This window comes from Moschus berezovskii, chromosome 22 (genome assembly GCF_049115385.1).
Source record: "Moschus berezovskii isolate FMDL1 chromosome 22, NW_MosBer_1.0, whole genome shotgun sequence".
Classification (NCBI taxonomy): Eukaryota; Metazoa; Chordata; class Mammalia; order Artiodactyla; family Moschidae; genus Moschus; species Moschus berezovskii.
In genome coordinates this window covers 39,216,588-39,228,770 of record NC_142481.1, presented here as the reverse complement: position 1 = coordinate 39,228,770, position 12,183 = coordinate 39,216,588, and the positions used below count along the sequence as shown (strand labels likewise).

Here is a 12,183-nt window from a genome sequence, read left to right as displayed (position 1 = left end):
CATCCCCCCAACCCCAATTCCAGTCACACAGGACCACCCCACCCCCATGACAGCAGCCTGCATGTTCAAGCTGTGCTTTTGTGCTCCAGCTCATACTGTTCCGTCTTCCTGGAAGGCCTTATCCATTTTCAAAATGATTTTGGTTGTAAAGGAGAGGATTCCAGCTCAAATTGGTCTATGTAAAGAAGAAGGGATTTATTGGTTCACATAACTGTCCCGGTGCATAGAGCCAGCTTCAGAGACTGCAATAATAATAGTCAAATATCTTTCTGGCTTCCCCTCTCTCCTTTTCTCTTTCCTCTCCATTCCCCCATATCCTGAAGTCTCTCCCACAATAGGTAAGCTTCCTTTCTGCAGAGAGTAATGCAGATGTGGAAACATGGCCGCAGATAGCTCCGGGCTACCATCAATTCAATCCGGTGAGGACCTTGCTGGGGCCCCAGAGGAAGAGCTCCTTTCTCACAAGGACTGTAACATCCTAGAGAAGGACGCTGGCAGACCTGGACTGAGTCATACCCCATCCTCTGGGCCAGGGGTATCGGATTTTGTGGCAAGGTCTGGTCACAGGCCCATGTCTATCAGCAGTGATAGCAGCGCTCATTTCTCTACCAGGTGCCTCCAGGCTTCATCCTAAGCCCTTCTCCGAATCAAACTCCACTTCTGCCTCTTCTGTGCACTGATTTGTCTCCTCCAACTCTCTGGAGGCAGGAATTGGATCCCTAGATGAACAGTGTAAGGCCTCACTCAAAGGTGTGACTCCAGAAAAATTTCACAGTCTGCAATTACTATGTCCAATTATTTGTTTATGAAGTAGTGGCCTGATTCCCCTGGGGCAGACTTGCTCACTACCAAATCTCCAAGCACCTAAAACAGTGCCTAACACACAACCGGTGCTGGATAAATATTGAGTAAATGAACAAATGAGTAGCTTGAACAGAGATCACCAGCCTTTGATGTTTGTTAAACGAGCACAGCTGCTTTTTAATTCTCCCTACTTTACAGAGCAAAACAAACGACAAGGCAGGAACTCCACCTTTTTGTACCCACCGTGCCACCCCCCAAATTTCTGTATACCCTCCTCGTGCTGATGACCTTTCTGTCGGTCTCAGGAGAAGGGGTGCGCGTTCATGTCCGGATCAGGCTGTTCGGCCTGACTCTGCACTTCCTCCCTGACCATCCTCTCTGGGCTCTGCTCCTTCTACCACTTCCTCCTTCCTCGACCTTCCACACCCTCTCAGTGGGCTCTTTCTTTACGGCTTCTCAGTGGATCCCAGTCCCTCCACGGGAGCCAAATGAAGTCAAATAAGCGCTCCCTGAGCCCCACTACCTCTCTCCTCCCTTCTGTCTCTGCCCTTCCTTCTATAGCTCCAATTTCTTTTCCAGGAGACTCCACTTCTGGCCTCAACTTCCTCAGTCCCACTTGCTTAACCCCCACTGCATTTTGGCTTTGCTCCCACCATTCTATTGAAACTGTCCTTGCCATGGTCACTGCCAACTTTCCAGACCCAGAGGGCATCTGCCAGTCTTCCTCGTATTTGACTGTTGCAGTATCTGACTCAATTAACTACTTCCTCGCCTTCTTGAAATTTTTTTCTTCCTTGGCTCCCATGGTACTGCTTTATCTTGGTTTTTCTTTTCCATCTCTTGGCTCCCTCCTTCCTGGTTGCCATCACCGGCTCCTCTCCCTAGATGATCCTCCGTTTCTGGAACGGTGTCCGGGGGAGGTCTGTGTGCATCCTCTGCCTTCTCTCCCTCTCTCCCTCAGCCGGGTGAGATTCCCAGCCCCCGTGGCTCTCACTGCCCACAGGCACCACAGAATTCCAAACTGACCCTTCTCCTCAGGTGCACCCTATTTCCTCATCCACTATCCAACTGCCTGCCTGTCAGCGATCTCTACTTAGACTATCCGCAAGAAACATCAACATGACCAAATAAGTCAGCATTTTTCTCCCCGAGCCTTCCCTCTTTCTCCTTCATTTCTCCATCTCAGGGACTGGCACTACCATCCCACCAGTGGCCCAAGTCAGGAATCCTGGACTCATTTTTGTGTACAGCCTTTAAAATTTACAGCCCCCTCAATACCATTCCAACTGATCATCCAAAAAACCCTCAATTACTCCACTGTTCGCACAGTCTTAAATCTGTCTCCTTTTCTCACCTCCTGTCACCATGGTTTTACTTTAGTTCTTAAGCTTTTCCCTCCTGGATCACAGTCACAGAAATAACTTTCCATCTGGTCTCCCAGCCTTAGAACCTGACTCCTTCCAGTCACACAGGTGATCTTTCTAACGTGCAAGGTCATCCTGCCACCCATTTCCTTAAAACCCTCTGGTTCTCGAAAGTTCTCATCACAAGGTTAAAAAAAAAACAACAACAATTAACTCTGCATGGTGATGGATGTTAAGTAGACTTATTGTGGTGATCATTTTGCAATACATACAAATACTGAATCATTTCACTGTACAGTTGGAAGTACATTATACAATGTCATGTCAGTTAAACTTCAATTTAAAAAAAAAAAAAGACCCTTAGGTGGCATCTCATTATATTCAGAATAAAATCCAAAGTCCTTGGTACAAGGAACTTCACGACAGGCCTGTCTCATCTTTGATCCTCCATCTCTTGACACTCTTTTTCTATATGGTGCTCTAATCACCCCAAATTATTCCACATTCCCAGCATGTTCCATGTGGTGATATAGCTCAGTGCCTTCTTACATGCTGGTCCATCTGCCGGCATTCCTGTCCTCCACCTGCTAACTACCACTCAGCAAGACTGAGCCCACGTGCCATTTCTCTTGGCCAAAGTCCCTGAACTTCCCACCTAGAGAAGGTACCCTCTGTTCTCCCACAGGCTCATGACACTTCCTGCTCTGAAGCAGAAGTGTCTTTTACACGTATCTCCCTTTAGGCTGAGTTCCGCAAGAGCAGGGACTAAGACCTTCCTCCATACCTCCATATATATGTCTAACTCATACCAGGTGCTCAGTAAATGCTTATGGGTGAGCAGATGGATGGATGAATATCCTATTATTCTGTTTTTCTCTTCTCTGACCACTTCCTTCCACCAGAGTCAGAGCCTCCAGTGGCAGTTCCTCCCTGCTGTTACCTACTAATGGCCCACACTTCTGAGGCTGGAATGGAAATTATTTCAGGAGCTGTCCAGATGGTGGTTAGGGAACAGTGAGAATCAATGTGATACGCGATGGTGACCACCACCTCCAGAAGGGACCCAGCACCAACCAAGCACTTGCTCTTCTCTCAGCCACTGACCTCAACGAAGGCTTGTGCCATCCCATTTGCTGATGGTACTGGGTCCCAGACTGCCAGCTCTCTATTGCCCACACAAGAGGTGATCTAGTAACAGCTGTGCAGGATTAGAATGGATACAGGTTTTGGAGTTAGACAAATCATGATCTTAACCTACTGCTGTTACCTACTAAGCTGTGTGACCTTGAGTAAGTCACCGAGCTTCTCTGTGCCTCACTTCCTCATCTGTAAAATGGGACTGATGACTATTTCATCATGGGTTGATGAGAAGAAACAAATGAAGATAACAGATGGGACTGTAAATGATGAACACAGTTTAAGACCAAAGGCTTTCAACACTATTATTCAGTACTATGTAGAAATGAGTTTGCATTCTTTGCACGCCTCAGTTCTTTCCCTTTTTCAATTAACATTTATTAAGCACCTCTTTTGTGCCAGACATTAGGCTCAATGCTGTATGATGAGCAAAAATAAGTCACCATTCCTTCTTTTAGGGAGCTCTGGCAGGGAGGGGGCACCCAGACTAGGAAGGGAGACAGACACATAAATATCTAATTAATATGTAATAAATATTAGTGCTCTACGATTCTGAAGGCAGGTGGCCCAGGTTGATCTTACAGCATGGGAAAGTTGCTCCTATAAGTAACAATTTTCCACAGAAAACCTATCTGCTGGTCAAGGCATCAGCAGAGAATCCAGGGTAAATTCTTGGCCATGGAGCTCTATCCTTATATATATTATTCCCCTTTTCTCCATTCTTGGTTGGGAAATCAAGTGAGCAGGGGGACAAAATCAGGGTACTGACTATTAGCCTTGCAGGATTTTATTTTACTTTTTTTGGTGCTATGAAAAGCACAATGTTTTTCCTCTTTTCCGTAAAGAAAATTAGAACTATAGATGGCTCCACAGATAAAAGCTGTGGGTGGTAAATACTCCCACTATTCTCCCCCTGCATTTCAGGCTTCTAGGTTTCTCTTTCAGAGAAGGCAATGGCGAGCCACTCCAGTACTCTTGCCTAGAAAATCCCATGGACAGAGGAGTCTGGTAGGCTGCAGTCCGTGGGGTCGCTAAGGGTCGGACACAACTGAGTGACTTCACTTTCACTTTTCACTTTCACACATTGGAGAAGGAAATGGCAACCCACTCCAGTGTTCTTGCCTGGAGAATCCCAGGGACGGGGGAGCCTGGTGGGCTTCTGTCTATGGGGTCACACAGAGTCGGACACGACTGAAGTGACTTAGCAGCAGCAGCAGCAGGTTTCTCTTTGCAGTTACTGAGCTAGAAACCTGAAAGAGGCCTGAGGAATTCTAGCCCATATCCTAAGGAAGAGATGAACAGACAGACTCAGAGGGGCTAAATGACTTACTTGCCCAAAGTCAAGTTAGAGAAGGAACCAAAATTAAAACACAGCCCTCCTGATCCTCCCCTTAACCCCTTCTGCAAATCCCCCAACTTCACAGAGCTTGGGCACCTGAACTTGGGCAGGTTCCTTCCTGTCTATGCAGCCATTCCATCTCGGGTAGAAGCCAGGGCTGTCTCTACTGCTAAGCATCCTGGAAGCCACAGACAAACCACTTCTTCCTCTAACATGTCACTGGGTCCCTCCTCCCAGAAACATCTTGCTTCTCAATCACAGGATACTTTCAGATCCTCCTCTTTGGTTTGAGCAGCATGTCTGCATGAAAAGTTTGGTTAGAGGTGGTTTTCTCTAAATGCCTTTCAGGACTCTGACTTTCCTGGCTGACAAAGCTTTGTGGTTGAGGTTGCTATTCTGCAATTATCTTGGCCTTAAGAGAGCTTTCATGGGTACCCCCAACCCCCACTCAGGAGGGAGCCAGAATTGATTCTTCTATGTTTAGAACCTTGCATCAAAGACCTCAAGACCCTGAACTTGAAGGTAACTCCCAGTTTCCTCGACCACTTAAAACAGAAAAGGAGCTTGGGGCAGCCCTGGGCCAACTACTCCACGAAACGGGGCCCCGAGAGAGGCAGGAGCAGAGCAACTTGTCTCGACTCCTGGTCCAGTGCTCTCTCCCACTCCCTGTAACATCATTCCAGCCTCCTGGGCTCAAGCAGCTGCGCCATCAAAAATGTCACATCACTTATGACAACACAGTTAGTTATATAACTGATGCTGCAGAGCAGGCAAGGGGAAAAAGACCTGAGCGTGAACCACAGAGCCCCACTTCTGACTCTCCGGCAAGCTATGGCCCACATCCTTGAGAATTCCATATGGGAAGGGGATACCCACTAATCAATCAAAGGAATCAAAACTGTAGCTGACATTTGTAAAATGATTTCTAGAAAACTGTCATAAGGGTATTTCATATATTACATCCCTTAATGCGCACAACCCTGTTAGTTATTTTTACTGTCCACCCCATTTCATATGTAAGAAAACTGAGGCACAAAAACTGAAGTTAAAGAGCAGGCATCTAGTGAGTGGTAGAGTCAAGATATGAAGCCAAGCAGCCTGGTTACAGAGTCCAAGCTGCTAACCACCTCTCAGTTTAAAAACAAGCTAAACCACTTCTCTCAAGAGGAACCTTACCTATCTCTCTGAACCAATAGAAGGCCACTGCTCCTTCCTCCTGCCATTTCTCAGGCAATCTCTTTTCTAGCCACTATTGTGCATGAATGAGAGACACAAAATAAAATAAGAATGTGATACTGGTTGGAATAAATTCTTAGAATGGAGTTTGAGCACTTTCAAGCTTTTTATGGCAATGCAATCAATAAAGTGAAGTGAAGTGCTCTTCGAATAGCGTCTGCTAGCCATTTTAAAATCCATGCAGTATATGTTTAAATATATTCAAAATTTTTTTAAGTTTTTTTTTTTTTTTCAAAATCAAAATTTGTTCTTTGCTAGTGTCAAATTTTGGAGTGATCCTCTCAAAAAAAAATTTTTTTTTCAGTTTGAAATCATCTCAGCAGCTTGTCTACTGTCTTTCGGATCAAAATGTGCTCTTGTGATCATGGTCTGTCTAGATGTCTAAGGAATGTGAGACTGAAAACACCTCGGAGAGAGGGAACCAAGTCCCTGAATTATGGATGGAACATACATCAGAAAAATCAGACCTTCCTCCGCTCATATTAAATCTCCAATGTTAACAAAGACAGGGCACTGTGAGCTGCTGAAAAACGTAAGTGATCCTGTCCTATCTTTAGCAGGTGTGGCTAAGATGCACAATATAATTTAGGGAGCTCCAAGCACTTAAAAAAAAAAAAGACAGTCCTCTAACTCTGGGCACTATAAACCTAATCTAGTCCTACAATAGAGACTAGATATTCTGGATTTCTCTGGAGTCTTGTCAATTTTGTATGAAGTTTCATCCATTTAATCTCATTGGCAACACCCTTTCAATAAGCACACAGGTTCAATTTCAGAATCAGACAGGTGACAGAGGTTCAAGAATTCCACAGCTGATTCCTGAGGAGATCAGGTGGACTGTGGGCTACTCTTCTGGCAGGAAGGTCTGCTTGTGTTTACAGCTCAGTGAACAGTAAGGAGGAAGAGAGCACCATCCATCAGCAAAAGAGAATGCTTCTGCTACTTGATCTGACATTCTGTTTGCGCTCACAATGTCTCCAGAGAGCAAGGTGCATCCATATGGATAAACATGGAGACAGGAGGAAGGGGAGGGCAAGCAGAGCAGCCAAAGAGATCATTGCAGAAACAAGTCCACAGATCTGGAAGAGCAGCTCTCAGGGAATGCTGCCTCAACATGGGATCCATTGGGGCTGTGCAAGAAACGCCCTTCCAGACCACTGTACTTTTACCGAGTAATGGTTCCAAGTTGCTATTCATCTCCATTCACGCCTGCCACTTAGCAGGTGCCAAACAGCAAGTGTGTTGAATGAACACAGGCTTGCCCTGAACTCAAGCCAAAAAATCAACACCCTAATCACAAAGTCAGAGTCAGCTGGTAGGAGGAAACTACCAGCTTTCGGCAATCTTAAAATCGCCTTCCCTGTCTGGTAGGGTCTGTCCTCAGAATCGTTTCCTACTGGAAGGGCTGGGCTATTTGTATGAGCAATGACGTCTTTACCAGGCAAATCCATAAGTTTTGATTTACTAATGGCACTGAGCAAGCACCTTGGAAAAGAACACACATCCAGTGTTCCATTTTACAACATGCATCTACATAAAGCTTACCAGCTAGCAAGCCATGCCTCATTGCCACCTTTGGACTCTCTAGCTCCCTAAAAATTCACTAAATGCTCCAGAGACAACAGATAGCCCAAACAGGACATCAAAGAAAATTCAACACCTCAAATGAGGACAAACTGTGGTGCCCGAAGCAACTCCACGGTTCATTTTACATTTTCATCAGGTAGACAGTCCGAGTAGTTGTCACTATTTGTTCAGAATAGGAAGTCGTTTAAAGGGATTATGTTGATTCCACATATAATCCCCTGAGAGAGTTCTTTGGAAGGGTTTGGTGATTAACTAAGGTAAGATAAGGTAAGGTGAAGTCGCTCAGTCTTTGCGACCCCACGGACTGTAGCCTACCAGGCTCTTCCATCCATGGTATTTTCCAGGCAAGAGTACTGGATTGGTTTGCCATTTCCTTCTCCAGAGGATCTTCCCAACCCAGGGATGGAACTCAGGTCTCCCACATTAACACTTATTGTTAAAACTTTGATTAGTCTCAATAAAAGTCCCCTGACTGCAAAAATGATGAGGCTGTATCACAAGTGAGGTCATGACCTCCTAACAAGCATAATTATTTAAAATGCTGCACACAAAAAAGTCACTGATTACTCACGGTATGTGTAAAATTATATTTTGCTGTCTCAGTGATCACTGCTTATTTCTCACTACAGAAATGTCTGGATTATCTGATAGAACTACCAAACACTAGTTCACAATCACATGTGTTCTGCTGTGCTCAGTCGTGTTTGACTCTTTGTGACCCCATGGACAGCAGACTGCCATGGGGGATCTTCCCAACCCAGGGATCAAACCCAGGTCTCCCACAATGCAGGCAGATTCTTTACCATCTGAGCCACCAGGGAAACTCAAGAATACTGGAGTGAGTAGCCTGTCCCTTCTCCAGGGGCTCTTCCTGACCCAGGAATCAAACCTGGGTCTCTTGCATTGCGGGTGGATTCTTTACCAGCCGAGTTACCACAGAAGCCCACACATGAAAGGGGGAAGGGGGCAGGAATAAAACCTACCAAGCTATGTTCAAATGAAAATTTTAATAAAATATTAGGAATCAGGGTTTTCAATGACAACCTAACCTGTGGCATCTCTTGGTGGATGCACATTTCCCACTGCAAAATGTGTCAGGCAAAAGAATTTCAAAGATCAGTCTCCCTGCACTGATATCCTAGGCTGATATGGGCGTTAACAATTTGTTCTAAGCAGCATCTGTCAACCAGGCTTTTCCACATAATTTCAGTTAGTAGGGGCATACATGGAAGTCTCGTCCTTCTTATAATCAGGATGCCATAACATGGATAAGAAGGTAGGCTGAATGGAGTGGCTCTTTGATCTTTTGGAAATGCTGACTTCAAAGGATCTAGAGATGTTTCCCTATCAATAGTTTTCTTCTCAATGCAAAAGGCTGAGCCATTAAACCCTAGTCCCTGTTAGGAAGTCATCAAGTTCTCACAGGACATCACCCACGGAGAACGCGCTAACTGCATTTGCCCAGGTGAAATAAAACAGCATCCTGATTAACTCCTAAGTATGGTCTGATAGGTTGGTCACCCACTGTGTCACCCAGGCAAGTCCAAAACTGCGTTCTGTAAACGCCACCTAGATTTTCAGGGCCAGCCCCACCCAGAGAACAGTACAGTTCTCCTGACTCAACTGATGCTTAGCCAAGTGGTGATCTGGAAAATCACCTCTTCAAAGGAGAACTCACAGGAATTTGTCACTAGGATACAGTGACACCAATCCCACATTTTGTGGTTAATAAAACAAGTTCTGCATCCAGCTTGGCACAAGGCCCCGATCTGATTTATTTCAAGCCGAGCTGGAGGGCTCATAGGAAGAGCAGCCATTCATGAATGCTTCAGCAGGACAGGACGCAGGGACCCTAGTTGCAAAATTTACACGGGCCAGAAATCTTTCTGACTGACCTTTTGTGAGCAAACTCAGCTCAATTTCTAGAAGAACTGATGTATTTTAGAAAACATACTCACAGTTTTACCTACAAAAATCTCAACTTTGCCTGATATCTTTCTCCAAAAAGGCGTCCTGTGGGATGATGGCGGGTGGGGTCGGGAGGAGGACAGGGGGAGTGCCGGGTCGTCGGATTTAACCATCCGAAACATCTAACGCTTGATTTTTAAAAAAATTTTTTCTCTCCCTCTTGAGTGTAACCAACTGTAAGTCCCTTAAGACTTTTCCGGGGAAGTCTAAATACAGCCTTCATTACACAATTAGGAATTTTCATTCTAAAACGGCACACCTATCTCCTTGGAAAGCGTGGCTCCCTTTGAATAAAAAAAGGAAAGGTACCCTTCAGGGGACTCGGTATATATTTTTACACTTCTTATTAATCAGCCTAGTTTATGGGGCTTGTTCAGGAAAAGCAGGTAAGGAGTTGCTTTAGTAGATGCAAAGTTAATTTCCAGGCTGGAGCCTACCCCGCATTTCATCCCCGCTCCCTTCACCCGAGTGCTTCCGAAAGCCTTCGGTCCCCTCGTCGAAGAAGCTCGGCTCTCTCCGCCTGGGCCCAAGCTCGGTTCCGAACACTGCCGAGTCCCTCCGAGCCCCGCGCCCAGACTGCGCCGAGTCGAGCCGAGCGCCACCGAGCTGAGCTTCATCGACTTTTCCGGCCTCGGCTGGGCGCTGTCCACCACTCGCAGTGCCTGAAACCTCACCCCGCTCCGGTGGCTGGGGCTTCTACCCGGCTTCAAGCCGGCCACTGCAGATTACAGAGTTCTGAAGTTTTGAAACGTCCCCAGCTGGGAGAAAGGTGTGGTGCTGCTTGCATTTACCGACCTGAAAGAGCTCCTGGTAGATGCAATATGCACCTTGTTGCAAAGAGCAATTCCCCAGGCCCCGCCTCCCCATCCATTTGGGTTGCACAAGCTCCAAAGAACCCCCAGGCCAAATTACCCGTAGCTCAGTGGGGTGCGGCAAGCCGAGGGGCCTCTGCAAAGAAAGCCCCAGGGAGCTCTAGAACAGAAATAAGAACATGTCAAGCCGACGGGAGAAATTGTCTCCGAGTCGCTACTCCCTACCATCATGGCGCCGCCTAGAACCCGCTTGTCATGCCTGTTACACATGCAAGATTTTTTGCATATTGGTTTTGAAATCGCAAGCATGCTTCGTCTCCCACCCACCTTTCTGCGAAAGGGGTTTTTATTTTCCATTATTTTCCTACGGGATGCAATTACTTCGGCTATTCTGTCAAGTTGAAAAATAATCATTTTTGTTTACTGCACAGCAACCCCTAATTAGGAGCTGTGTGTGCACGAAGGTGTCACAGCAAAGCGACGTGGAATCCTCGCTAAACGGTCTTAACGAACTCCTCCGTCCTGAACTGACAAGACAACGGAAGCAGCAGGGCCAGGAGGCCCGAGGCGCGCTCCCTTTTCCTAAAGACACCCACTCCCCAAGCAAAGCTGCCTGTGGGCTCACCAGGAACTGCTAACCAGGAGTGGATGGGGCAAGAAGCAAGCCTGGGAGTAGCAAGGAGGGGCGAGGCTCCTTACTGAGCAAGTGTGAAAGGGAAGGAATATCCCATTTTGTTTTAATTTTCAACCATCACTCAAATCCACCCCCAGTTAATTAGGAGGGGAAACTGATATCTCAGGCAGAAGGGGGTGGTGCGGCAAGTGGGGCCTGAAATCCGCATTGTGGGTAGATTACATGGAACACAGCCTATGCAGAGTGTAAATAACTACACTGATAAAGGCCAGAGAGTGTCAGGAGAGCAAAGGCTGGGAGGGTGGGGGAGAAGGAAGGGGCAGCAAGCGGCGGGCATTCAGCCTCACATCCAGCGTCCTACCTTCCACCTCTACCTTGGATACATCTGTGCCAGTCTCATTCGATTGGAAGTCCACCCCTGCCCCTACCACACGCCCCTTCCCCCAACCTTCGTCTTTTTGAGGGGAGGGGGCAGAAACCACAGCCTCTAATTCAGCACCAAATCCTTGAACAGCAGACACCTGATACTCCACCCCAGCCTAGGGCTGGGTCCCCTCCATGTTTTCGCCAAGTTCAAAAATCACTGCCCCAGAAGAAGAGCAGGGGTAAATGGGATTATGGAAGTGGAGTGGGGGGAGGGGGGTGGAAGGAGGAGAGAGAGATATGCAGAATGAAACAGAGACACAGAAACAGAAATGGAGGCAGCGATACACAGGAAACATCCCACAGACAAGAGTAATGACCATAATCATGCCAATAATGTGATGTTCTGATCAATATGGCGGACATTGTCATTCATACAACTACAGGCGCTCCCCTTCCCTCCACCCCCTTGGGAAGAAAAAAAAAACACCCACCCCGGAGGACCCAGAACCAACGCAGGGCCTGGGAGAGGGGAGTCAAATTCAGGGGGGGGGGTGTGTGTGTGTGTGTGTACGAATTAAAAACCGGGCCTGGAGAGCGATGTGAACAAGGTAATAAAATTCATTTAAAAAATTACGCTTAATAAAAGTACAGATCCCAGTGCCACAGGGACTTACTTCATCTGCTTCACAATGGTGCTTTTTCCTGATTCTCCAGCCCCTGTTGGGACAGACAGGGAGGGGGGGAAATTGGTGAGTGTCAGCTTAGGGGAACGAAGCGAGGGGCGCTGCAGGGGGAAGGGGGTAAGGCATGCTAAAGAGTGGGCGATCGTGGGCACATCGTGGTGCCAACTCGCGGGCCAGGTCTCCCCAGGAGCCAGCGGGGTCGGGGGACTGGTTGGGGGGTGCAGAGTGGCCGGGGTCGAGGGATGGGGGTGGC

The 12,183-nt window shown here is 47.0% G+C and overlaps 1 protein-coding gene across 1 annotated transcript in view; it reads right to left on the bottom strand.

The window, feature by feature from the left end:
* Nucleotides 1–12,183, bottom strand: part of LOC129547086 (guanine nucleotide-binding protein G(o) subunit alpha) — a 173,559-nt gene that overhangs the window by 160,507 nt on the left and 869 nt on the right. The window contains exon 2 of the mRNA XM_055412725.2: nucleotides 11,922–11,964. Coding sequence (XP_055268700.1) covers nucleotides 11,922–11,964 — 43 coding nt within the window. The remainder of the gene's footprint in view (nucleotides 1–11,921; nucleotides 11,965–12,183) is intronic.